This window comes from Equus caballus, chromosome 4 (genome assembly GCF_041296265.1).
Source record: "Equus caballus isolate H_3958 breed thoroughbred chromosome 4, TB-T2T, whole genome shotgun sequence".
NCBI classification, from domain to species: Eukaryota; Metazoa; Chordata; class Mammalia; order Perissodactyla; family Equidae; genus Equus; species Equus caballus.
Genome location: NC_091687.1, coordinates 40,292,286 through 40,320,214, shown reverse-complemented (window position 1 = coordinate 40,320,214; position 27,929 = coordinate 40,292,286). Strand labels below are relative to the sequence as shown.

The window sequence follows — 27,929 nt, the reverse complement described above, 5'->3', positions numbered from 1 at the left end:
AGCTCTGGGTGATTGAAGGACTGTGCACTTTCCCTTTCCCCAGCTGCCACTGCCTTGCTCACTGCATTGTGCTCCAGATGATTCTGGGGCTGGAGTACTAGGCAGGGATGGGATGCCCTTTTCACCTGCGCACTTTCTGCTGCTATGGCCCATCTCTTTCCATGGAGCTCCTGCTGGTCAGCTTCCATTTCCTCCAGAGGATCCAGCCCCACCACCACCTTTAGGCGTATTGCTGCCTGGGTCTCTCAGACATCTTTTGTGATGTGTATATGTCCTCTGTTGGTGTATGAATGTCCTTTGGGTTGTATCTTAGAGAGGAGAGTCCAAGGGAAGAGCTCATTCTGCCATGATGCTGACGTCACTCTATGACCTTTTCCTTTTTTATCCTTAGGAGGGGCATCTTGAGTTCTCTATGTCCCACTGTACTGGGATCTTCTATGTTATAAACTCATGGAACTACTTTCCATTTTGTGTGTGCCACATGGGTCCCACCTGCTTGGCTCCGGGTGTTCTCTTTGCCTGGAATATGCTTCCTCCAAACACTTCACACTGGACCGTTCCCATCTTTCCAGAATCAGCTCAGGTATCACTTCCTCCAGGAAGCCTCTCTCTGTGCCAGAAGTCACATCTCCTTTATCCAACCCCCTAACTCTAGATAGCTGTTCCCTGCTATGGCTCCTCCCTCCTACCTCAGGGTACACCTTTGTACCCGTGTCTCCTCCACTGGACTAGGAGCATGTTGAGGAAAAGAAGTTTGCCTTTTTCCTGTGTTTCTTCTACTTCTCTATGCCTTGCACACAGTAGACATGCACTAATTAGAAGTTTAATGAGTGTGTTTATTTATCAATCAGCCTTTTCTCAGCAACAGTCTCCATTCAGGACAAGTGTCTGCTCCCATTCCCCTCTCACTGTCCCCCCACTTTGTCATCTGAATTCTCTCACCAAGCAGCCTGAGCTAGGCCTCCTTGGCTTCTGATTGGCCTACAGCCTGGGGTAGGCATCTCCCTGTACCAAGCAGGCACCAACATCATCATCCACCAGAAAAACCAATGCTTGCTTTATCATAAACAAGTCTTACTTATTTGAAACAATTGTGCAAAGTCCCTGGTGGAGTTTAGTAAGCGTCTTCCTCCTGCTTGGGAGGAGGGGATGACATGGTGGGAAGGACACCATGTCCTCCAGAAGCCTTTATTAAGGCTTCAGGACACTCCCTGACATGGAATCAGTTTTGGAGGTTCAGGGGATTCAGTCTCAGGCCTCCCTGAGGCTCAGCACAGAGCACATTGGCCATGCCTATTTGGCCATTATGAGGCTCGGCAGATTGACTTGACTCAGAGCCCCTCTCCTAGGCAGTGGGGTCCTCAGCCCACTCCATGCTCCAACTGCCACTCCTTTAACTGTCACTCAGAACTTTGCTTCTCAGTTCCAGCACCTGCCTGCCTCTCAGATGGCTGCTGGCTTAGGAGCCAGGGAAGCTTTTTGAGGACCAGGTGAAAGCCTCATTTTGTGATCCAGGCACCAGCCAACTATAGTTTCATGAGGAAAACTCAGCTGCCTTTGATTTTTGCTGGTTGGTTTTTGGTTTTGAGTGCTTTGAAAATTTTGTTGCCTCTCTCTCTTTTGATTTGCAGGACAGCTATGGAAGAAACCAACTTGGTTATTTGAGCATCTTTTAGTGCTTTTCAGCTGTGCATGAAGACTGCTTTCTTCAGAGGAGCTCCAGACTTTACCAAAAAGGGAAATACTTCTTTTTCTCTTCAAAATGTAAATATCTTACTTTATATAAATAATAAATGCTCATTATAAAAATTAATACAATTCAGAGTGTATTCCCCAACTCTGCTGTGTTAGAGATAACCATATCAACAGTTTGTGATATATCTCTTCAGTCTCTGGAAATGTGTGTGTGTATAAAATATGAGTGTGATCTTACTAAATATTACACTCTAATCTGATTTTTTTTGTTCAGAAGCATACTGGAGTGGACTTATCACATCCATCCATATATATATCTGCTTTTCTTTGCCAAAACTAATTTAACCATTCCCCTGATGTTGGATATTTAGCCTTTTAAAATTTTTTTACAGCTACAAACAATGAATGATGTAGTGAATTTCCTTATACGTGTGTCATTGCCTATTTGTATGGGTATTTTTATGACATGAATTCCTACAAATGTAACTGTTGGGTCTAAAGTTATGCATGTTTTGAATTTGACAGATGCTTCCAATTACTCACCAAAAAAAGTTTACACACTTGCCAGCTCTTGTGAGGTTGTCTCAGGTCTGACTTAGCCACTGGGTACATTGCCTCTGGCCCACAATAGTTTTAGGAGTCATGAAAATACTTTAATTTCTTATAAAATCAGGAGAAAAAATGAATATAATAATAATGAATATATAATATACAATGAATTCAGTCTGGGTTATATTTTTTTATACCTACGAAGCCATAAAATATACTTTTTCAAATTTTCTTATGGAGAAGCAACCCATGAAGGCAACTTATCTAGGGCCCCCACAAGTCCATGTGGCCCAAGTTACCCATTTCTCTACACCCTTGCAACTTTGAGAATTTTCTTTTCAGTTTTTATCAGTCTTTTATGCAAAAAAGAAAAGAATGACATTTCATGATTATTTTTACTTGCATTTCCTTGGTTATTTGTGAGGTATCATCTCCTAAGTTTATTGACCATTTAAATTTCCTTTGTGAATTGCCTATTTATGTTCTTTTCTCATCTTTCTATTGAGTTATTCATCTTTTCCTTGTTAAAAGTTCTTTGTACAGTATAGTAAATATTGTAAATTTTATTTTTACGCTTTTGCATTTCAGATTTATTGATATCTTCTTGTAATGATATTTAAAGTGTTCCCCTACCCCAAATCTGTCCAGCATTTCTTTTATGGTAGCATTCTCACAAAGGCTCTACACAAATATTCATTGATATTTTATTGTGGAATATCTATTGTATTATTATTTATGGTAATATCTTTAATTCATCTGGAATGTATTTTTGTAAAAGATGTGAAAAAGCAATTAAACTTTGTTTTCCAAGCATAGCTAATTGTTCCAACACCATGGGACAATAATTTGAAATGCCACCTTTATCAAGTATTAAATTCTCATATATACATGAGTCTATTTCTTTTCTTTTCTTTTTAAGATTGGCACCTGAGCTAACATCTGTTGCCAATCTTCTTCTTTTTTTTTTTCTTCTCCCTAAAGCCCCCCAGTACATAGTTGTATATTCTACTTGTAGGTCCTTCTGGTTGTGCTATGTGGGATGCCACCTCAGCATGGTCTACTGAGCAGTGCCAGGTCCACGCCAGCAAAATCTGGGCCACCAAAGCAGAGTGTGTGAACTTAACCATTTGGCCATGGGGCCGGCCACTATACATGAGTCTATGTCTTGAATCTCTTCCATCCCATTAATCTGTTTATCTATTGCCATGCTAGCACTGCACTTTTAATTATACAGCTTTATGATATTTGATTTCTGATAAGGTAAATCACTCTCCTCCGACCATAATCCTCTTTCAGTTTTTTTCTTGATTATCCTCACACATTCACTCATTCTGATGAACTTTAGAGTTATATTTTTAAATACTGAAAAAAATCTCAATGAGTTTTGTAAAATTTAGATTTAATTTGAGGAGAAACAATATCTTTATAAGATGGTGTCTGCCTCTCCAAGAGCCTGGTATTTTGTTCAGACCTCCTATTTACCATTCCTGTTGGTCTTCAGTTTGTCTAGGCCCTTGCCATCTTAGCAATCTCCTTCTCAGACTCCCACATGGCTCTCTCTGTGGGACAGGAAGACAGCAGCAGCGGTCTGCCTTAGTCTTCAACTCCCTTGAGGTTAATAGTGGCCTTTTCTTTTGCCATTTTTGGTCCATTTAGTACTGGTTTTCTAAGAACTGTATTCGCTGCAAAGCACTGTGGCAAAGCCCACCATCATCTTGTATCTGGATTTCTCGTCTCTGCTTCCACTTTTGCTTACTCGGCCTATTCTCCACACTGTGCCTTACACACTGTGTGTGTAATCTTTCTAGTCCGATCCCCAAGGTCCCCTGCTGGAAAACCTTCAGTGATTTCCCATTGTATTAGTTATTTATTGCTGCTGTAACAAATTACTCAAACACAATGACTTAAAACAACACAAATTTATCATTTTACAGTTCTGTAAGTCAGAAGTCCAAAATCGCATTTACTGTGCCAAAATCAAGGTGTCAGGGGTCTGCGTGCCTTTCTGGAGGCTCTGAGGGAGGATGCGTTTCCTTGCCTCTTCCAGTTTCTAGCAGCCACCTGTGTTCCTCCTCTCAGGCTCTTTCCTCTATCTTCAAAGGCAGCAGCTGTATCACTCTGACCTCTGCTTCTGCTGTCACATCTCTTTCTCTGACTCTGATCCTCCTGTCTCTCTCTTAAGTATGATCATAAGGATGCCTGTGATTTGATTGGGCCCACCCAGATAAGCCAGGCTCATCTCCCCACCTCAGAGTCCTTAACTTAATCACACCTGCAATGTTCCTTTTGCCAAGTAAGGTAACATATCCATGGGTTCCAGGGATTGGAATGCAGATATCTTTGGGGGACCATTATTCTTCCTATCACAGCCATGGGCTTCAGGATGAACTTGGCTTTCCAGCCCCTCAGGGACCTGCCCCTACTTTCCCTCTGTCTAACCTCATTCTACTCTCCCTTTAGAACTCCCTGCTCCAGCCACATGAATTTCCTTCTGTTTCTGGGACCTACCTTCTCTGCTTCCTTTCTCCAGTGCTGGTCCAGGCTGATTCCTTTGCCTGGAAAAACCTTTCCCCACCTCTTTACTTGACCAGCTCCAACTCATCTTCCAGTCTGGGCTTAAACCTCACTTTCTCTGGTTGCTTTTGACAGCCTCTTCTACTCCCTGCGTCTTCTTCCAGACTTCAATAGGAGCTCTTGTATCATCCTCCATTACTCCTGGTCCTGCTTATATTGTCTTTCATATTATTGCTAGTTTGATTATCTTCTCTTCCAAAATGTAAGCTCTCTGAGGACAGAGGAGATGAGAACAGCTCCACACCTGGCACGTAAGAGGGAATGTAACTCCTTGCTGAATGTATTTATAAACATATTAATTTTATAATGGAATGCAAGTTATTTTTCTCTATAGGCCTCATCTTAAAAGTATTTGTTCACCATTCATTCAACAAATATTTATTAAGCACTGACTTGATAAGTACTGAGCCAAGGGAGTTAAAACTAAGAAAAAATCATCTGAATGTTATGAGGATGCTAAGGTGGTAGTTGCATGATCATAAGGACCTGAATAACAGCTTTCCCTCTCCAGGAAAATGGACTTGGGGATCAGTGAGCCAATAGACTTCAGTTCTGGAGATCATCAACAGCTGGTCCGGAAAACAGCAGATCATAAAACCAAGAGCAAATCTGGTCACAGAACTTCACCTTCATCTGAGCCAAAAATATCTCGTGGGCATCCACACTCAAAGACTAGTAGCCAAGGGGATTCATATGTGGTAGAAATTTCAGAGGAGACCACCCAAGATGACAACAATGCTGCAGCCGGCCCATTCTCAGACTCATCAGTCCGCAGAGGTGAGAATAAAGAAATACCTTTTTGGAAGAGAAAAGCAAATGTTCTCTTAAAATGTTTCCACAGAATGGATTGTCAGAAAGATTTAATTTACTTTTAGTTTTTCCCAGTCATACTTTACCATGAAACATGATGTAGGGTTCTATAATAGATGGCCCCCAAGTTGTCCAGGGCATTCAGAAATTCATACTAAATATATTGTGGTGAATGACTTGTGGTTTTCTTAGGAAATACAAATTAGTCATTGATTGTAGAATGTTCTTACCTACATACAAGGTGATACCATAATATTGGCTTAAGTTTTAAAGAATATTAATTCAATGCCCTACATATTCATTCTGTATAGAAAATATATTCAGCTGTGAGTAACAGAAACCTAGAGAACTGTGGCTTACATAAATGAGAAGTTTTTTATTCTTTCATGAAATATGAAGTTTGAAGGTAGGCAGTTCAAGGCAAATGTCACAGGTACCCAGTGACTGCTCCGCCCCGCTTAGACCTTCTTAGGGCTTGGACAACTTGAAGGTGGACTATGAGCTTTAAATCCCATTACAGTTTCCCTGTGACCCTCACCCTCCAGCTTGTGGCTGGAAAGATGCCTTTTGAAGTTCTAACCTTCCAGGCAGGAAAAGGCAAAGGCAAAGGCAAAGGAAGGCCAAGGCTGGTCTGCTGCCCTGACAACTCCAGGGGGCGCCACTCATGGATAGATGTCCTAAGAATCAGCCAAACCTGACCTCTTTTCAGAGGCTTTCCCAGAAACTACACCCAGGGGTTTCCAATTACATGTCATTTACCCTACCTGGGGCATGTGGCCACCTCTATCTGTAGTTTTTCACTTGGATCCATTGCCACCTTTAACAAGATCTAGTTTAGATGGTGAGGAAGGTGAGGAAAACAGATGTCACCAAGCAACTAGCCACCTCCACCACAGGTGCCAAGCCCTCATCGCTGCGTTTAGTCCTTACAATAACCCTCTCAATGAAGTAGTGGTAGTGTCATTTTACAGATGAGGAAATGAAGCATAAAGGGTTATACTTGAAAACATGTGTAAAGCTTCCTCACTACCATTAGAGTTAGTTATTTTATCTGCCTCTCCTGGATGGCAGAGGCTAGGCCCTCCCCTTTAAAAAATTATATACTTAAAAACAATTATATACTTAAAAAATTATATAGTACATAGAAAGATAAAAGTGCTATGGAAAAAAAGGAAAAGTATAGCAGGATAATGGATCAAGAGTTACAGGGCTGGGGAGGGGCTACATTTTTTTAAAGCAGCTTTATAGAGATAAAATTTACATATCATAAAATTCACTCCTTTTAAAGTGTACAATTCAATGGTTTTTAGTATATTTACAGAGTTGTGCAAGCATTACTACTAAAAGAAACTCATACCCTTTATCTGTCACTCTCCATCCTCTCGTCCCCACAGCCTCTGGGAACCACTAATCTACTTTCTGTCTCTATCGATTTGCCTATTCTGAATATCCCATATAAATGGAATCATACAATATGTGGTCTTTTGTGATTGCCTTCTTCTACTTAGCATAACGTTTTCAAGGTTAACCCATATTGTAGCATGTGTTGGTACTTCATTCCTTCTTATGGCCTTATCCATTGCCTGGATAGAACACATTTTGTTTATCCAATCATCAGTTGACAGACATTTGGGTTGTTTTTACTTTTGGGTTCTTATGAATAATGCTGTGATCAACATTCATATATGAGCTTTTGTGTAGACAGATATCTTCTTTTCTTTTGGGTGAATACCTAGGAATTGCTGAGCCAAATGGTAAACCCTGTTTAACATTTTCAGGAACTGCCAAACTTGGAAAGTGCCTGTACCATTTTGCATTCCAGTCAACAGTGTATGAGGGTTCCTATTTCTCCACATCCTAATCAACACTTGTTTTTGTCTGTTTTATTATAGCCATTGTAGTGTCTGTGAATTGACATATCATTGTAGTTTTGATTTACATTTCCCTAATGACTAATGATGTTGAGCATCTTTTCACATGCTTATTGGCCATTTGCATACCTTCTTTGGAGAAGTGTCTATTCAAATCCTTTGCTCACTTTTTAGAAAATAACAACCATTTTATTATCTCTCATGATTCTGTGGGTTGACTGGGCTCAGCTGGGCAGTTCTTATACTGTCTTGATTGAGGGCTCTCATGTAGTTGTAATCAGACGGTGGCTGAGGCTGCAGTGGACATTATGACTGCCTGACACAGCTGGCGGTTGGTGTTGGTTGTTGGTTCTCTCCTTGTGGCTTGAGCTTCTCATCACATGGCAGCTGGGTCCCAAGAAGAAATATACCATGTGGGCAAGCCCCAATGTGCAAGTGGTTTATCAAGCCTCTGCTTGCAGCACACATAGTAATGTCTCACTAACCAACAGAAGTCATGTGGCCAAACCCAGTGTCAATGTGGGAGGGCACTACCCAAGCTTTGCCCATTTTTAATTGTTAATTTTCTTCGTGTTATTGAATTGTAAGTGTTCTTTATGTATTCTAGATACAAGTCCCTTATCAGATACATGATTTGCAAATATTTTCTCCCAGTTTGTGGGATTTCTTTCACTTTCTTGATGATGTCATTTGAAGCACAAAGCTTTTACTTTTGATAAAATCCAATTTATCTGTTTTTTTTTTCATTTTTGCTATGTTTTAGATGTCATATCTAAAAAAATCATTGCCTAATCTGTGTCACAAAGATTTACACCTATGCTTTCTTCCAAGAGTTTTATTTCTTATGTTTATGTCTATAGTCCATTTTAAACTAATTAATTAATTTTTGTGTATGTATGACATGAAGAAGGGGTCCAAATTCATCCTTTTGTATGTGTATGTCCAGTTGTCCAGCACCATTTGTTGAAAAGACTATTCTTTCTCCATTGAATTGTTCTAGCACATTTGTTAAAAATCAGTTGACCATAAATATAAGCAATTATTTCTGGGCTCTCAATTCTACTCCTTTGATCTACTATATGTCTAGTCTCATGACGTTGAGCCACATTTAATTTATTCCCTCACAGTCCCCAACACATAGTAGATGTGAAAGGAATGTTAGCTAAATGAATATTGTAATGTAGGCAGCATACATTTGGGTACATATGTTCTGGTATTTTGATTAAGATAGCTCAGTCCCCTTTCTTTGTTGTCACCCTTCCTATGCACAGAAACAGACCAGCAAAAGGACATAGCTGATGATCCTGTAAGTCCACTTTAAACAGCATTCTTTATTTTTTTTTTCCTTTCAAATTTGGGATAAAGCCACAAAAAAATAAATTGTCATTACCAGCACCATATTCAGAGGGCCTCAGGAAAACCTGTGAAGTAGGAAGTAAGCGAAAAGAGATGTGAACATACTCTGCACTCTGCTTCGGCACGCCATTCACTTGGAACTCCTTAGTCTTACTTACAATTCATGAGGTGATCTAGTTTCTGCACAAGTAGAAGGGAAAGGAGCTGCTAAAGGCAGGTAAGGCTGAAGAGAAAAGTGGTGGGAAAGCTCTGTAAACCCCCCGCAGCCCAAGTCCATTCCCAGAGGGGTAAACGCCCTGGCCACGAGCAGTCCCTGAGGCGTCGCTGTTCTCCCTTCTGTGCAGGGGTGTAACTGGGTCCCTGATGGTGGGCCTGTGATATCCCAAGACTTTCAGATCACTGTTGGTCCTAAGGAGGATGGGGTGTGCATAATAAAGAATTCAATCTCTGAGTTTGTCTTTAAAATTTTGGGGCTTCCGTGGATAAACCCTCAGATCTCCGGTAAAACACGTCTGGCAATACGGACTGAGTATTTTCCAGAAGTTCTGCAGAGCTGTATTTTTGCTGTCATCCTATTTGCTGACTTTAAACTAACACTCTTTTTCCCATCCTCAAAAAATCAGAGGAAAAATTTATTTCGTCAAGTATCAACAATAGGTAATTACATTTATATTTTTACTTTTGACTATTGTGTTATAAAAATGTTTTTTGTCTCCTCAGCTTTCATTGTAAAAGTGTTCCTCATCCTGTCAGCTCAGTTGGTGGTCACTGTGGCAATTACCAGCGTGTTTGTTTTCTGGTAAGTCTTTATTACTGATGTAAATTAAATATTAAGTTGTTCACATTAATTCTTATTGAATCAGCTCTATTTAATATTGATCATTAAAAAAGCATTTATTTTTTTCTGAACCACTCATAGGACACGATATTTCTATAGCTTTGTTTTTCTGAGGCAACTCCTAGACTAAAGTGTTGGTGGATTTCGAGAATTTTACTTCAACTTCCTAAACCAAGAACTTATTTTCTTACTCTTATTTTGGGCACTATTTTTTTTTTTTAAATTTCCCTGAGCTATTCCACAGATAAAACTGGATAGAGAAAAAAAGGTGAGATTATGGAGCCCTTGGAGGCTGGAACACTGTTAAATGCAGAAATTATCTCAGGGATTATGAGCCATCACTGCTTAAACCCCTCATATGAAAATCTATATTTACAAAACAAATATATGAGAAGTTGATTTCTTTTGCTTTGTACACATACCCAATCTCAGTATTTTTTTAATTAAAAAAATTTCACTAGGACATTTGCATTATCCAAATATGACTCACCACTTATTATGACTGTATCTTTTTATGAATCTATTTTAAGGAGCAAGAGATGGTTATATGTTTAACTGTTTCACTCCTCATCTGTCATCATCAATCATTAGGATTTCTCCCTTTCTTCTCATGACATTGTTTTACTTCTCCTTAAATATTACATTCGTTAGCAAAATAAACTACTTATTGTGTAAAACTATATTCATTTTTTTTAATCAGGAAGGCTTTAAGAGTTTGGGTGCGCAACCATGCCTGGTTCACCTATGCAATCTTGTAAGTATTATTGGATTTAATAAAAAGTGGTTTTTCTACTAGCTATTGATTTTAACTAGGTAAAATTAGGCAAAACTATAATATTCTTGAAATGACAAAATTATAGAGACAGAAAACAAGCAAATTAGTGGTTGCGTGTGTGTGTGTGCGTGTGTGTGACCGTAAAGGGACGGCACGAGGTGGCTCTTTGCTGATGCTTTAATGATGGGATAGTTCCGAATCTTGATTGTGGCGCTGGTTACACATATCTGCACATAGATTTGTGTCACAGTTCTATGACACAGCATTATATATACACGCTGTACATGTCAAATTACTGGTTTGGTATTATGCTATAAATATGTAAGATGGAACCATTGGGGGAAACTGAGTAAAGGGTATTAGAGACCTCTCTGTCTCTTTGCAACTTTCTGTGAATCTACAATTACGTCCAAATAAAAATTTAAAAAAAGAACCTACAAGCTGTCTGTGGATGGCAATGAAAAAAGTTAGTTTTAAAAGGTGAAAAAGAAATAAGGTAAAGGTAATAATCTACATTTTTGTTTACTTTATAATACTTATTACCAGATAATATCATATAATGATATATATCACTATCTACCTACCTGTATCTTATGCTATAAGCACTGGAAACAAATAACACGTGGTTTTAAATTATCCTCAGGCCAGCATTTTTTGTTGTACTTATTATACTTGCTTGCTGTGGGAAAATCCGCCGTCAGGTGCCTGGAAATTACATTCTCCTGGGAGTATTTGTAAGTAAACCCCGTCAGCACTCATTGTAGCTCACCTCTGAAATATATTTTTGTCACATTATTAAATCCATTCCTTTTATTGTGGAGAATCTTCCCGAGGGATAATACAGTTAGAAATTATTTGTGAGATGTTCTCTTGGCTGAATTCTGGTTGTAATGAAGTCGTAAACTTACTTATGAGATAGTATCCACACCCTTTTAATAAGCTAGAGAATTTGGGGACCCTGGGCTACTCCTTCGTGCTGGCACCCGTGCCTCTCAGAGGCCACAGGGGAGAACCCACTCCTGAGTCTGGGCTCCATTTCAGAAACAGTTAGCCTAACTGTAACTGGGCCTCTGCCAGAAACAACAAACACATTTTTGTTGTGTGGGTCCACATTTAGCTCACAAACTCTTGTGCAAGAAATGCAGTTTTCTTTATTTTTATAAAATGTATTTTATTTCTATTTCAACTCTCACTGGGAGCAGAAGCCATCTCAGTTCAGGTTCTCCTCATTTCCCTGCCTTGCTATCTTTCTTCAATCGGGCTTTTTCAGCGCCAGAGTGTTGGGGGCTGGAGGGCTTCTATTCCTTGGCCATGGCCTTTTATGCAAGATCCGGCTCCTAGTTGCCAACCTCCTTGTGGGCTTCCACTCACAAGGCCTCACCACATGGGCCCTTCCTCTGTGGATCAGAGCTGCTCTGGGCCACAGAAAACTGTGCGGCTCACATTCTTGCAGCGGCTTCGTTTCTGTGCCGCCCACAAGGACTCCAAGATCTCGCCAGCTTTCAGGAGTACCTGGAGCTCCTAGATTTTTAAAACCTGAATAAAGCCTAAATTTCTATCATTTTACTCCTTTCCCGACTCAGGACTCTGCTTCCTGGAAGGTCACAGGGCTCCTCCTCAGAGACCCAATAACAGAATAATCATTCCCCATTTTTCTGACTCTTCTTTCCGCTTCCCAGTCAGGCCAAACCTCTTGCCTCCTGGAGCCAGCAGTCTCTCTGAAACTCACTGATAGTAAGCATTTGTTCCTCTTGGGAAAATCCAGAACAGTCTCAGTGTGATTCAGTGAGTCGGCAAATGATTCTCTCTGGGAGAGTTCGCGTTTCCTCCCAAGCTCTTTTGACCACCCTTTCATGTGAAGATTTACTTACCGATTAATTTATTCCTCTTCTGGTTCCATATCACATTCGAGGTAGCTTATAAAAATGCCCACAATATAAAAGTATAAGATCAATTTGTGGAGGAATCTGATGGAATAAAAAATAAGGGTAGGAAAATAAAGCCAGCGATTGATGAGCGTACAAAATGCATGGTCCTATGCACTTGAGTGTGATGAGCCTAGATTTGGATCTGCGCCTCCTGGTGGTCAAACCGAGCAAGAACACATGGCCAGTGAGGAGATTCTCAGCATCCACGCAGTGCAGCGTCCAGGGTAATTTACGTGTTGGGAAGAATAGTTTCCTCCTGAGGCTGGAGAAGACTGTCTCTCTCATGCCCACAGTTAGGCATTTCCTCAGCTTCCAGAGCATTGAGGGGCCTTGCTTAGTTGGCATGGATATCCTGCTCGTTGCCCAGGTGAGTAAGTGGGGTCTCGCAGTTGCTGTACTGACAGCATAGAGCACACTCAGGAGGAGTGGGGGCTAAGAGCCAGACATAGGAAGATACTAGGAATCCTGGAGCAGTGGCCATGGGGCAGGGGTGTGTGGGGGGGTGTTTTTCCAGAAAATTTTGAATTTTTAAACTTTTCAATGGTTTTAAAGTTTATTACAAGAGGAGATCAAATTTATTGGTCTCAAAGGAAGCTTTCAGCTCTGACGTTTTTCTCTTTATCCCAAAGTAGGTAACAGGTTAAGAGAAGAAATATTATAGAGGAGCAAAGAATTAGCTATATTTTCTAGATTTTATGTCTTGCCCAAGTGTCAAGAAACATATGGAGAAAACCATTTCAGAAAAGGAGTTGAGGGAAAAAAGGAAAACACTCACATACTGAAGACAGCTTTTGCCCTGTAGAATTTTGGCCTCTTGAGCCTGTGTTCTGAGCTCTTGACGCCATCAGGCAGGTTTGACTTTTGAGGCCTCTGGTTACGCCTCTCCTACCCTTCAGCAAACGGAAGGGTGGTTTCCAGCTTGAAATCATCCCCTCTCCCTCTCATTCCCCCTCTCCATTGTCTCTCTCTCTTTCACACACACACACACACACATACACTTCTTTCATGTGCTGCTGAAGATGGAGAAATATGACACAATTGAGCAAGTAGAAGAAGAAGAAAATTAATCTTGAGAGGAAGGTCGGAAGCAAGCACATTATTAAAATGTCATGTGTACATAGAAATCTATTCCGTTTTTTTTTTTAAACCTATAATGGAAATCAAACCAGCTTACTCTGGTAAGTTTAACGAACGAGAGAATCAGGCAATTACCCACTGGGTTTGGGAAATCCAGAGAGGCAATCTAGCACTCTCGGTACTCCAGTTCTTTTCTGGTCTGTGATCTGATTGCACCTCATCGGCCGACTGGAGAAGCTCAAAGCCCCTCTAGCAGTCCTAGCACTGCAGTTAGGATGTGTCCTCATTGTTACTCCCTGAGACTGGAGGATTCTTTCCTGGCTCTTGCTGTGAACCAGCGGATCAGCTGAGTCTCTGGATTTGCCTCTGATGGAGCATCCTACCAGCAGGGGAATGTCCTCAGGCCCTGTGGCCACAGCTAACTGTAGTTCTCACACAGCCTGCCGGCTGTCCTGGAGCCTGTGGGCCTGGGCACATCCTCGTTGCCTTTTTTGATCTCATCCTCTGGCTTGACTGCCCACTGGCTCTCAGCCCCTGCCTCTCTCTCACACTGCCCCATCCCTGGCTCCATGGGAAACCTCCAGCCCCAACACAGCCCCAGCAGAGCCCTCTTCTGAGCCCTGGATTGGCCCCTACAGGTGCAGCTCCATGCTCTGTAGGTAGATGCCCTCCAGCCCCATCCCCTGGTCCTGAGAAGGTCGCAATCCTCATCCCACCTCTGAGGTCTGAAGTATTTGATTCTCACCCAAGCACTATGGGAGAGGACAGGACTGAAACTGCTGGTGAGGCATTAGTAGAAATAGCGTATCCTGCTCTGATAAAATCTGTGTGGATGGCCCCATTTGATTAATGGCAATGCGGTCTACAGATAAATATTTACCTTGGTTTCCATGTTCCTAATTAATATATATTTAACTCACTAAATATGTTGAAAGTTACCGTTGTGTTCTGAGAAATTTTTACTAATAAAAGAATTTTCTCCTGTCAGTCTCAGGGGGAAGGTTAAGGAAATGTTTAGTCCTCCTATTTATTTCCCATAATCAATTGCCCTGTCACTTTGTGCACTGGGGTTTTGCATACTCCCCCTTGCTCCCTAGACCCTGCAAAAACACACACCCATCAAATCATCTCCTCCAGATTCTGGGCCTTGGGAATCAGGCTTCTGATTTCTTGTGAATTTTGTTTTTAGACAGTTCTTCAAGGTCTGCTGCTAGGAGCCGTGACAGTGTAAGTCTTTGATACACGTTTCCTTTTTTGCGTGTGCTTTGCTTTGAATGTATGTGAATGCTAATTGCAGTCTCTGGTTTTAGTTTCTATAATGCCGAGGAAGTGTTATGGGCAACGGCAGCAACTGCTCTGTTGACGTTATCGCTCACTTTATTTGCTCTTCAAACAAAAGTACGTATTATCGAAACAGATTTCTGTTTCCTGTACAGGAGTGTGTGGATATGTTCCTTTGCCCCTGCTGACCCATTCTCCTCCCTCCTGCCTCTGCTCTCTTCTGGCCTGTGGGCCTCACCTCCATGGCCTCCTCGCCTTCTGGCTTCTGACTTTCCTAGTAACCATGTTAAAAAAGTGAAAAGAAACAGGTGAAATTAATTTTAATAATATATTTTATTTAAACCAATATATGTGAAGTATTATCATTTCAACATGTAATCAATATAACAAAAATATTGAGATATTTTATATTTTTTTCTAACTAAAATTCAAATCCAGTGTGTATTTTATACTTAGAGCACATCTCGATTCCAACTAGCCACATTTCAAGAGCTCAGTAACCTCATGTATTGAAAGCATAGCTCTAGACAGACTTTTTTAGCAGGCGTCAGAATCACCTGGAGGGCTTGTGGAAACAGATTGCTGGCTCCATCCCGGAGTTGTTGCTTCAGAAGGTCTGGGGCGGGGCCCAGTACTCTGCATTTCCCAGGTGGTGCTGATGCTGCTGGTCTGAGAAGCAGACCTGGCTGCTTAGTACTTTAGATGATTCTCTGGGTGTGTTAAGGGTAAGGAGTGAGGGGGGAAATAGAGGAATTAGGAAAATTCCCTTGCAAGAAAATATCTTAAATTCAAAGCTCTTCTTTTGCTGCATAATCCAAATTTTCTCAGGTCAGAAGATGAATACTCCCCTTTCTTTAAAAAATCCCAATCTCCCCCACACTGATTTGGTCACTGATTTATAAAGGCAAAACCCAAAAGCATATTAATAAATTTAAAAATTACAAAAGAATCATTAACAGTAATTTTGGAAAGCTTAGTATATATATTTTTATTAAAATATATGCATATAAACATGAAAATGGTACCCAGTTAACATCTTGGTCTATTTCACTCCACTAATGTATTCCATGCACATGCGTTTAAAAATATGAATAATTATGATAATACTATACATACAAATTTGCATCCTGTTTATTTAAGGTACCTTTAGTATTAGAGGAAATTTCATATAAATATAAAAATACAATAATATAATGAACCCCCATTTACCCGTTACCCACTTTCAAAAATTATCAATTCGTGACTCTTATTTCATCCATACTCCCAACATCTTCTCTCTCCTGAAGCAAGTCCAGTCAGTACAACACTTTTTATGTAGCATTTTTCAGTGGTTGGGGCCAATGGATTTCTATGGGTCTCAGAATTGGCCAGGGTAAATTATTAGCAAATGGTTCGGTTTCTGTCTGTGGGGTATAAGATGCATCTCTAAACATCCTGAAATTCCTTAAAGATGATAATTGAGTTGTTGTGTGTTGTTTATATTTCCTCAGTGGGATTTCACCTTGCTAAATGGAGTGCTGTTCGTTTTACTCTTCGTGCTTTTAATCTTTGGAATTTTCTTAATCTTCATACGATCATATGTAAGTGGGATCTCATTTGGAAACCTCAGAGAATTGTTGGAAATACAGAGTGACGTGCTGGTTGTCTTAGTCTGGATTCTCTGAGAAGCAGACATTGAGATGGGTAAAATGTGCAAGGACTTTAGGAGACATGTCTATGAGAAAAGCAGGAGTGATGAAGGCTAGCAGAGCTGTCACACCAGATAGCATACCTGACCCCAAGTGAAGGAGAGGGAAGAAAGGTCAGGTGGGAATATTCTAGACATGGTGCTGTGTAAGGAAAGTTCAGCAAGGCCTCCAGGGTGTCCTTGAGCTAAAGTCAAACATTCACAGAAGTCCCGTGTTTCCTAGGAAGGGCCCTGCTGCTCCCACCAATCCTGAGGAGGGGAAGTGTGGCCCAGGATTAAACTGCAGTGGGTTGCACCGCACAGCTGCCGGGGCTCTTGGTCAGTTCCACTCTTCCTGGTAGCTGGAAGTCTGTGAGCTCCGCCCTTGTGGCTGCCCAGGGTGTTGTGGTTGGGGGTGCCATGGAGAGGAGGTCTGGGGCAGGAAGATTGAGCTCCTACCCTAGACTACAGCTGTCCTTCTGTAAGAGGCTTTTGGGGGAACCTACGCACAGGGCAGGTCAAATTCCTTCTCCACATGGGAGCTGCTTGTTCGCAGTAACGGGAGTGGAAAGATAGGCTTGTTCAGACTTTTCTGACAGCAGCCTAGAGGAGGTTCCTTCCAGCTTTTTTTCTTTTTCTTTTTTTGTATTGCTTTAATATATTCATTGACTCTTTACTAGATATCAGACATAGGCTTATGTGTTTTTCACATAAGCATAAAATTTAATTCTCACAACATTCCTGACAAGTACATATCTCATCTATTTTATAGATAAGAAAACAGGTTCAGAGAAATTAAATAATTCATCTGAGTTCACACAGGGAATAACTGGTAGGGGTGGGATCCAAGCCAGATCTGGGTGACTCCGGTGCCCATGCTCTTTTCACCACATGGCACCATATCTGAATTGAGGCTGCAAGGGTGTGGAGAGGTAGAGGCAGAGGATCTGGCCCTGTTTTTGAGCTGTGAATGGCTCCTGTCTGGAGACCCTACTGGAGGCCAGGTCCACTGACCACTCCCAGGGCCTGTGACCATTTGACTAAAGCCCGAAGGCCAACTTGGTCCAATCGCTGAATCAAAGAGTTTCTCTAGCAATAAGTGGACTTGTTAAATGATCTCCAGACATATAACCATCAGTTCTACCTGAATTGCTAAGGAGGTAGCATCTATATTTTAGAGATAAACTCAAAAACATCACAAAGATATGCCTTAAAAGGCCACATCTCTCCATTTATTGTTATTGAAGGTAGCACAGATATTGGTAGTAATAATACAAGTATTTATTAAGTGGGTTCCATAGATCTTTACAATACCACTTAAACGACAGTTAAGAAACTGTGTTTCCTACTAGACGACAAACTCCATTCTAAATTTTCTTTCACAAATATCTGCAATTTATAATCTTACACATATGTTTAAACGGAAGACTTCGGCAGACTGTTGTCCTAAGTATACATGCTTGTTTGACTTTGGCAAGTTTTAGATTCTTCAGACTCCAGGAATCAGATGTTTTCTTTCTATTAGCTTAGTCTGGAAACACTGTGCCTTCCTCACTGTGTCACTGACTCCCAATTTCCTGCCTTCACCAACAGCCTTTGCTGGTTAGAGCGTTCTGCCCATCCTTCTAGAGCCAGCTTTCTTATCCTGAAGAGTGAATACCATTATTTTTCTGAGATGTTATACACACTTCCTTATGCTCTCTCCATGTAGAGCCAAACCCTTTGACACTTAGACCAGTCCCATAGTCTGATCAGGGCTGTTTTGGTTGCAAGGAACAGAGACTGCTCAGATGAGGTTGAGGCAAAGACCCAGAGACTCTCATGGAACTCCTAGATGGGAAGAAGAGCCAGGATTCACAGAAATGGAAATGTGCCTTCCTCTCTTGGGCGGAGTTGATTGGCCACCTCTGCTTGTACAGTAATAGCTCCAGCATTAGCTAATGGTTCAACAGCCTCTGCTGCTTGGATCCCTCTATCCTGAGAATTGATTTCTGACTGGCCTGGCACATCTGTTTGATCCTGGTCACATATAAGAGGTTCCTGTTCAGTCAAGAGATTGGCTGCTGTTGAAATGGACGTTTTCTACCTCTTGTCAATCAGCTCTAGCAAGGGAGCGTGAGCGTCACTGTGTTCCCAGAGCTACCTGTTCCAAGGGCTGAGGGTAGGACAGATTCTCTAGAAGGGCTATGTGGATGGGGCAAAAAGTGGAGCATATCTAGTACATTCTACTTGCCCTACTGTTCATGAGATGTTTAGCACTTACTTGATGAACCTTATTTGGCATATGCAGGGCTAGTTTTCATTTGCTTGCCGAATGGAATTGAGTGGATGCTGTTGATGACTGTGTTCAAAAAGGATGAATTCCTCCACAGATTTGACTTGCTTAATATTGTGTCCTTATCTAACAGCAGCAAACTAAGTGAGCCCTTTCATTATTTCAAATTTTGTCCTTAATATACGTTGTTCCCTTTCTTTGCAGTGGGCACAGCTGTTGTATGCCGGACTGGGAACCGTGGTCTTCTCACTCGTAAGTCCATGTCTCCCTCCCTTTGACAAAGAGTATGGTATACGCATTGACAGCGCCCCTAGGCCCTTGTGCTAGGTCTGGAGTTAGGTAAAGTCAGTAATTCACTGGAAAGCCCTCCAGGTGACTTGCTTCTCCTCCTCCTTCTTCTTTTTTTTGTAAAGACAATTTTTTAGAGCACTTTTAAGTTCACAGTAAAATCAAGAGGAAGGTACAGAGATTTCCCATATACCCCCTGCCCCTACACATGTATGGCCTCTCCCATTGTCAACATCACTCACCAGAGTGGTACCTTTGTTACCAAGGAGGAACCTACATTGACATGTCATAATCACCTAAAGTCCATAGTTGACATTAGGGTTCACTCTTGTTGTTGTACATTCTTTGTGTTTGGACAAATGTATAATGATATGTAACCATCATTATACTATCACACGGAATATTTTCACTGCTCTAAAAATCCTCTGTGCTCTGCCTGTTCATCCCTCCTGTACTCTCCAATCCTGGCCTGCTGATCTTTTTTTAATTTTTAATTTTTTTATTGAGTTCATAATAGTTTACATCAATGTGAGATTTCAGTTGTACATTATTTCTTGACTGTCACCACCTAAGTGCTCCCCTTCACCTCCTGTGCCTGCCCCCCACCCCCCTTCCCCTGGTAACCACTGAACTGTTTTCTTTGTCCATGTGTTTGTTCATATTCCACATGTGAGTGAAATCATCTGGTGTTTGTCTTTCTCAGACTGGCTTATTTCGCTTAGCATAATTCCCTCTAGGTCCCTCCATGTTATTGCAAATGGGATGAATTTGTCTGTTTTTATGGCTGAGTAGTATTCCATTGTATATATACCACATCTTCTTTATCTATCCATCAGTCGATGGGCGCTTGGATTGCTTCCATGTCCTGGCTATTGTGAATAGTGCTGCAGTGAACATAGGGGTGCATGTGTTACTTTGGATTGTTGATTTCAAGTTGTTTGGGTAGATACTCAGTAGTGGGATAGCTGGGTCGTATGGTAGTTCTAGTTTTAGTTTTCTGAGGAATGTCCATATTGTTTTCCGTAGTGGCTGCACCAGTTTGCATTCCCACCAGCAGTGTATGAGGGTACCATTTTCAAAACACCCTCTCCAACATTTGTTATTTTTAGTCTTAGTGATTATAGCCATTTTAACAGGGGTAAGGTGGTATCTTAGTGTAGTTTTGAATTGTATTTCCCTGATGATTAGTGATGTTGAACATCTTTTCATGTGCTCATTGGCCATCTGTCTATCTTCTTTGGAAAAATGTCTGTTCACCTCCTCTGCCCATTTTTTGATTAGGTTGTTTGTATTTTTATTGTTCAGTTGTGTGTGTTCCTTATATATTATTGGAGATTAACCCCTTGTTGGATATATGATTTGCGAATATTTTCTCCCAATTGGTGGGTTGTCTCGTTGTTTTGATTCTGGTTTCTTTTGTCTTGCAGAAGGTCTTTAGTCTGATGAATTCCCACTTGTTTATTTTTTCTTTTGTTTCCCTTGTCTGAGAAGACATGGTATCTGAAAAGGTCCTTTTTAGTTCGATGGCAAAGAGTGTGCTACCGATATTATCTTCCAGGAGTTTTATAGTTTCAGGACATATCTTTGATCCATTGTGAGTTTATTTTTGTGTATGGCATGAGATAGTGGTCTACCTTCATTCTTTTGCATGTGGCTGTCCAGTTTTCCCAACACCATTTATTGAAGAGACTGTCTTTTCTCCAGTGTGTGTTCTTGGCACTGTTGTCAAAGATTAGCTGTCCGTAGTTTGTGGTTTTCTTTGTGGGCTTTCAGTTCTGTTCCATTGATCTGTGTGCCTGTTTTTGTACCAGTACCATGCCGTTTTGATCACTATGGCTTTGTAGTACTTTTTTTTTTTTTTAAGATTGGCATCTGAGCTAAAATTGTTGCCAATCTTCTTTTTTTCCCTGCTTTTTCTCCCCAAATCCCCCCAGTACATAGTTGTGTATTTTAGTTGTGGGTCTTTCTAGTTGTGGCATGTGGGACACCGCCTCAGCATGGCCTTATGAGCAGTGCCATGTTCACACCCAGGATCCGAACCAGTGAAACCCTGGGCAACCCAAGCGGAGCGCGTGAACTTAACCACTCAGCCACCTGGCTGGCCCCTGTAGTACATTTTGAAGTCAGGGATTGTGATACCTCGAGCTTTGTTCTTTTTTATCAGGATTGCCTTCAATTCGGGGTCTTTGGTTGCCCTATATGAATTTTAGGATTCTTTGCTCTATTTCTGTGAAGAATGTCATTGAGATTCTGATTGGGATTGCATTGAATCTGTAGATTGCCTTGGGTAGTATGGGCATTTTAACCATGTTTATTCTTCCAATCCATGAGTGAGGAATCTCTTTCCATCTCTTTATGTCATTATCAATTTCTTTCAGTAATGTCTTATTGTTTTCGTTGTATAAGTCTTTTACCTCCTTGGTTAAATTTATTCCTAGGTACTTTATTCTTTTAGTTGTGATTGCAAATAGAATTGTATTCTTGAGTTCTCTTTCTGTAAGTTCGTTATTGGAGTATAGAAAGGCAACTGATTTTTGTAAGTTGATTCTGTACCCTACAACTTTACTGTAGTTGTTAATTATTTCTATTAGTTTTCCGATTGCTGATCTTTTTACTGTTTCCAAGCTTTGCCTTTTCCAGAATGTCATAGAGTTGGAATCACACAGTATGTAGTCTTTTCAGATTGGCGCTTAATGTGCACTTAACCTTCCTTCATGTCTTTTCATGGCTTTATAGCTCATTTCTTTTTAGTCCCTTGTCTGGATGTACCACAATTTATGGATCCATTCACCTACTGAAGGGCATCTTGTTTGCTCCCAAGTTTTAGCAATTAAAATAAAGCTGCTATAAACACCCATGTGCAGGTTTTTGTGTGGACAAAAGTTTTCACTCCTTTGGGTAAATTCCAAAGAGCGTGACTGCTGGATCATATGGTAAAAGTATATTTATTTTTTGTAAGAAACTGCCCCACCATCTTCCAAAGTGTCTGTATCATTTTGCATTCCTACCAGCAGTGAATGAAAGTTCCTGTTCCTCTACATCCCTGCCAGCATTTGGTGTTGTCAGTGTTCCAGATTTTGGCCAATCTAATAGGTGGGTAGTGGTATCTTATTGTTATTTTAATTTCCATTTCCCTCATGACATATGATGTGGAGTATCTATTAATGTGCTTATTCGCCATCTATATATCTTTGGTGAGATATATGTTAAGTTCTTTTGACCATTTTTTAATTCAGTTGTTTGTTTTCTTATTGTCGAGTTTGAAGAGTTCACTGTATATTTTGGATAACAGTCCTTTATCAGATGTGTCTTTTACTAATATTTTCTCCCAGTCTGTGGCTTGTCTTCTCATTCTCTTGACATTAAGAAGTTTTTAATTTTCATGAAGTCCAGCTTATCCATTATTTCTTTCATGGATCATGCCTTTGTTATTGTATCTAAAAGTCATTGCCATACCCAAGGTCATCTAGGTTTTCTCCTATGTTATCTTCCAGGATTTTTTTTTTTTTTTAAAGATTTTATTTTTTCCTTTTTCTCCCCAAAGCCCCCCGGTACATAGTTGTATATTCTTCGATGTGGGTCCTTCTAGTTGTGGCATGTGGGACGCCGCCTCAGCGTGGTTTGATGAGCAGTGTCATGTCCGCGCCCAGGATTCGAACCAACGAAACACGGCCGCCTGCAGCGGAGCGTGCGAACTTAACCGCTCGGCCACGGGGCCAGCCCCTTCCAGGATTTTTTATAGTTCTGTGTTTCACATTTGAGTCCATGATCCACTTTGAGTTAATTTTTGTGATGGGTGTAAGATTGTCACTTTTTTGCATGTGGACGTCCAGTTTTTCCAGCACTGTTTGTTGAAGAGATTGTCCTTGCTGCGTTGTATTGCCTTTGATCCTTTGTCAAAGATCAATTGACTATATTTATGTGAGTCAATTTCGGGCTCTCTGTTCTGTTCCATTGATCTGTTTGTCTATTCTTTCACCAATACCACACTTTCTTGATACTAACACTGTATAGTAAGTCTTGAAGTCGGGTAGCAACAGTCCTCCAACTTTATTCTTCTCCTTTGATATTGTGTTCGAAGCTATTCACACACATATATATCTTTTTTTATATAAATATAGTTATATTATATACAGTGTTCTGATTTTGCTTTTTCACTTAAAAATAGTGGTCTCCACATATTAGCAGCAGGGAACTGATTAATTCTATTTGAAAGCTGCATGGTATTCCATTATATACTTTTATCATGTCACATCTCCACATTTTACTTCATCATGTTCCTTTTTGTTGTTAAAATTATGTCATATTTTTCAAATGTTAGAAAAATTTAGACCAGGAGGTTAACTATGTATATTTCAGTTTTCTTATTTCTTCTCCTGTTATGAAAGGAACTGATTCACACTCATTTTCCTTTACTCTTATGATCTCAGCCTTTGTGTGTTGATGCTGGCTGTTGTAGCTCTTATATCCTGCTTTAGGCATAGTTTGTTTCCATGCAAAAGTATGTTGGTGTTTCTGTTGCCAGTTTGGAGGCAGAGGAACATTATTCTAGACTCAGGCAGGTCTACCCAACACAAAACAAACAGCAGGAGAGGGAAAGTGAAAATTTTTCAGGGGGTGGTGAGAGAGAGGAGGCTTAACTACCAGAGTTGTGGGGGTGAGGTGAGGTGCCACACTCCCAAACGCTTCCAGGGGTCAGAATCCCAACTGGGGTTCCCTGTGGGCTGGTTGTATCTTGGGTGGTGTCCTGAGCCCTCTTACCCTGAGGTTGGGGGGAGACAACTGGATCCCAGCTCATCTTACTCCCCCACTTTCCCATCTGCCTTCAAATACATCACCTTACCTGTGAGAGGAAGGCTTATAGACTTGTCATCCACGTCCCCTGCCCCCCTCTCCCCGCCAGCTTCGGGAGGATGAAGTACTTGCTTTAATAGATAAAGTACAAACTTGGGGACATCGTGAATGACTGAGGCTGTAAGAATAACAGATATAGCCACAAGCTGATTTTCTGCAATATATTTATTGATGCTAAAATAATTTTTCCAGTAATTTAGGACACTTATTTGCTAGGAATATACAATTTAAGTAGGTAATTCTTCTTTCTTTTCTCTAAGTACATGGTGATGGATGTGCAGCTCATGGTGGGAGGGCAACATCATCATTCTGACCTGGACCCTGAAGAGTATGTTTTTGCTGCCCTGAACATCTACTTGGACATAATCAACCTTTTGCTTTTTATTTTGGAACTGATTGGACTGCTACGGTAGTCATGCGGCCAAGGCTGGCTTGTGTTGGGGGGGAGAGAGGGACACTGTGAAGTGTCACCAGGCTTGGACATGCAGAGGTTACCACTTTGTAAGCCCTCTTATTTTAAAAAATGTTTGAAAATACTTATTTGTTTTCTCAAGTGGAACCAAGCATTCAGTAGATGGTAGCTGTAGCTGTTATGTTTTTAGTTCCATTGTCACACCTCAAAACTTTCTGGGGGACATTTCTGATTTTTATAAATTCAAAAGATGAGTACCATAATTACATACTTAAAAACATTTGTAAGATTCCCATTACTTTGTTGAAGTTTTCCAGGGGCTCTTTAAAGCTGTAAACTACATCACTCTACATAAATAAAATTGATTACAGAAACCTGTGTTTACTCCTTTCTCTTCTCTTGATTTCGACATTCTGTGGGAATATTTTGGCATCTGACTATTTTTTAAGAGTAAGATAAACCAAAGAATTCTGCCTTTCTCCTGGCTTTCAGAGGTCAGAGCGGAGGAGGGGTCAGAGAGTATTAGCAGAGTCACTATACAGGAAGGGCTTCGCACAGAGCATTAGCTGCTGTTGTTACTGCCCCACCTATACATCTGAGCTTAACTCAGAGACTACTTCTTCTGATTGTCTGGGATAACTGACCTCCTTTGAAGTCTCATAATATTTAAAAAAATCATTTTGTCTTCAATTGTGATAAAATATACATAACATAAAATTTACCATCTTAACCATTTTTAAGTATACATTTCATTAAAGTACATTCGCATTATTGTGCAATCTCCAGAATTTTTCATCTTACAGAACTGAAACTCCATACCCATTAATCAACAAGAAGTCCTATAACATTTTTCAGTGACTTATTTCATATCTTATGTCTTCTATAACTGGCTTGATTACATTCCTGAAGGTCACAGACTGGATGGATCTCTATATCCCTCTTGGAGGTTCACAACATGTTGGTGTGAAATGCTTGATGAGAAAAATTTTCAAGAGATGTAAAAGCTCAAGCTTTTAAATCCATATGCCCAAACGAACCTATGGCTACAACCCTGCCTCACCTGTTTCTAATTCCAAGTGTTGGCCCAGCCACTCTCTGCTGCTTGCTTCTGTAGGAAGAATATAAGTCACGTCTGCAGGATGAACAAAGGCATGAAGTGACCCCACTCCTGGTGTGCTTCAGGTGGTCTAGGAAGGGAACTAGAGAAGGATTTATGTGGAGAAATGGTTGTGTCATGTGATAAAGAACCTCAACTTTGGGGCCAGCCCGATGGTACAGCCGTTAAGTTCTCACGTTCTGCTTCAGCGGCCTGGGGTTCCCCGGTTCGGACCCCGGGTGTGGACATAGCACCTCTTGGCAAGCCATGCTGTGGTAGGTGTCCCACATATAAAGTAGAGGAAGATGGGCACGGATGTTAGCTCAGGGCCAGTCTTCCTCAGCAAAAAGAGGACGATTGGCAGCAGATGTTAGCTCAGGGCTAATCTTTCTCAAGGAAAAAAAAAAAAGAACCTCAACTTTCAGGCTCAGGAATTCAGGCTTTATCTTATGGGGGAAAATCTAGGAAGCATGCTTTGGAGGAAATGCTTACAGGGAGAATATTATCAAGATAGTAACTGCCCTGGTACCAATTCTAATACAAACACTATACATATGAATAGTTCATTTATACCAGGGGTCAGCAAACTAAGGCCCCTGGGTCAAATCCAGTCTGTTTTTATAAATAAAGTTTTATTAAAACACAGCCAAAGCTATTCATTTACTTATTGTCTATGGATGCTTTTGTGCTGCAACAGCAGAATGGAAGAGTAGCAACAGAGGCTGTATGGCCTGCAAACTCTAAACTATTCACTATCTGGTCTTTTACAGAAAAAGTTTGCCAATCCCTGATTTACATGATTAAAATGGTAAGGTCCTAATAGATGAGTTGACAAGCACAGTGTGTTTGAATTAATTTTTATCAAAGTATAAAAGCTATCAAATTGTTTCAGGAAGTCTGTTTTTGGTAGCTGCCGGATAAGCATAGTTGAATTTATGAGAATTCTGCTATGTATAATGGATAGATGTAGGGAGCACATCTGTCTATTTATCTTCTTTCACAAATACAACACTTGGCAACTCTAGCAAATTTTACTCTCAAGTTCTACAGAATTTACTGTACATAATTATTTATGGAAATTCTATCTCAAGCAATCTATTTGCTCCCAGGGAAGCCTTTTGAGTTCGAACCACTTCAGTGTCTGGCATGAAGATAAGAAAGGGCCATTTCCAGCATGGATGAATGTGCAGCGGGGAGGATGGGGAAATTAGATGGACTCTTCTGGTCTCTCTAGAATCGTTTATCATAGAGCTTCATTTCTAGATTTTACTGAATTTACAGGTCTCAACTAAGACATTTGAATTTAACTACAAGCACTATAGTCACATACACCATTTGGATTACCCATTGTTTCAGATTATCCTATCTCCACTACTTCAGTAGAGTTTTTTTTATTGTGTTTATAATCTCCTATTACTATCAGTAATGTCCCAATGATGGGCATAACCTCTGATGATGGTTATCTCCTACACAATGCACAATATCAAAATCAGGAAACTGACATTGGTACAATATGTATGTATAGTTCTGTCATTTTATCACATGTGTAGATTCATGTAGCCACCATTTTAACCAAGATATAGATTATTCCATCACCACCAAGATGTCCCTTGTGCGACCCCTTTATAGTCACACACATATCTCTCTGCCTCCTAGCATCCCTAACCCCTGGTACCCACTAATATGTTTCCATCTTTATTACTTTGTCGTTTCAAAAATGTTATATAAATGGAATCATACAGCATGTGACATTTTGAGGTTGGCTTTTTTCACTCAGCATAATGCCCTTGAGATCCATCCAAGTTGTTGCAAGTTGTGTCAATAGTTTGTTGCCTTGTATTGCTGAGTAGTATTCCATTGCATGGATACACCACAGTTAACCATTCACCTACTATAGGGCACTTTGGTGGAATCCAGTTTTTGGCCATTAAAAATACAGCTGCTATGAACAATTGTGCACAGGTTTTTAACGTGGACCTGAGTTTTCACTTCTCTGTGATAAATGTCCAGGAGTGCAAGTGCTGGGTCACATGGTAAGTATATGCTTAGTTTTTAAAGAACTATCCAACTATTTTCCAGGGTGGCTGTACCATTTTACATTCCCACCAGCAATGTATGAGTGATCGTTTCTCTGCATCCTCATCAGCATTTGGTGTTGATACTATTTATTTTAGCCATTCTGATAGATGTGTGGTGTGTCTTATTGTAATCTTAATTTGCATTTCCTGATGCATAGTGATGTTGAACATCTTTTCATGTGTTTGTTAGTCATATATCTTCTTCAGTGAAATGTTTCTTTTTTTTTTTTTTTAAAGATTTTATTTTTTCCTTTTTCTCCCCAAAGCCCCCCGGTACATAGTTGTGTATTCTTCGTTGTGGGTTCCTCTAGCTGTGGCATGTGGGACGCCGCCTCAGCATGGTCTGACGAGCAGTGCCATGTCCGCGCCCAGGATTCGAACCGACGAAACACTGGGCCGCCTGCAGCGGAGCGCGCGAACTTAACCACTCGGCCACGGGGCCAGCCCCCAGTGAAATGTTTCTTCATGTCTTTTATCCTTTGTACATTGGATTGTCTTTTTACTGT

The 27,929-nt window shown here is 40.6% G+C and overlaps 1 protein-coding gene across 2 annotated transcripts; it reads left to right on the top strand.

Annotated features, from left to right (window-relative positions):
- Positions 1-1,012: 1,012 nt before the first annotated feature.
- On the top strand, positions 1,013-24,623 carry TMBIM7 (transmembrane BAX inhibitor motif containing 7). Of its 2 annotated transcripts, XR_002807409.2 has the most exons (12): positions 1,030-1,490; positions 1,632-1,764; positions 5,330-5,595; positions 9,576-9,654; positions 10,394-10,447; positions 11,112-11,202; positions 14,663-14,700; positions 14,784-14,871; positions 16,245-16,334; positions 18,900-18,947; positions 21,998-22,076; positions 24,098-24,623. XR_002807409.2 is itself a non-coding variant. In XM_005609215.4 (11 exons), coding segments are annotated over exons 2-11 (909 nt in total). In that variant the 5' UTR covers positions 1,013-1,490; positions 1,632-1,762; the 3' UTR covers positions 24,251-24,623. The 2 variants fall into 2 exon arrangements, 1 of the variants encoding a protein (XP_005609272.1); XM_005609215.4 differs by lacking the exon at positions 21,998-22,076 and having other exon boundaries at positions 1,013-1,490.
- Positions 24,624-27,929: the final 3,306 nt, after the last annotated feature.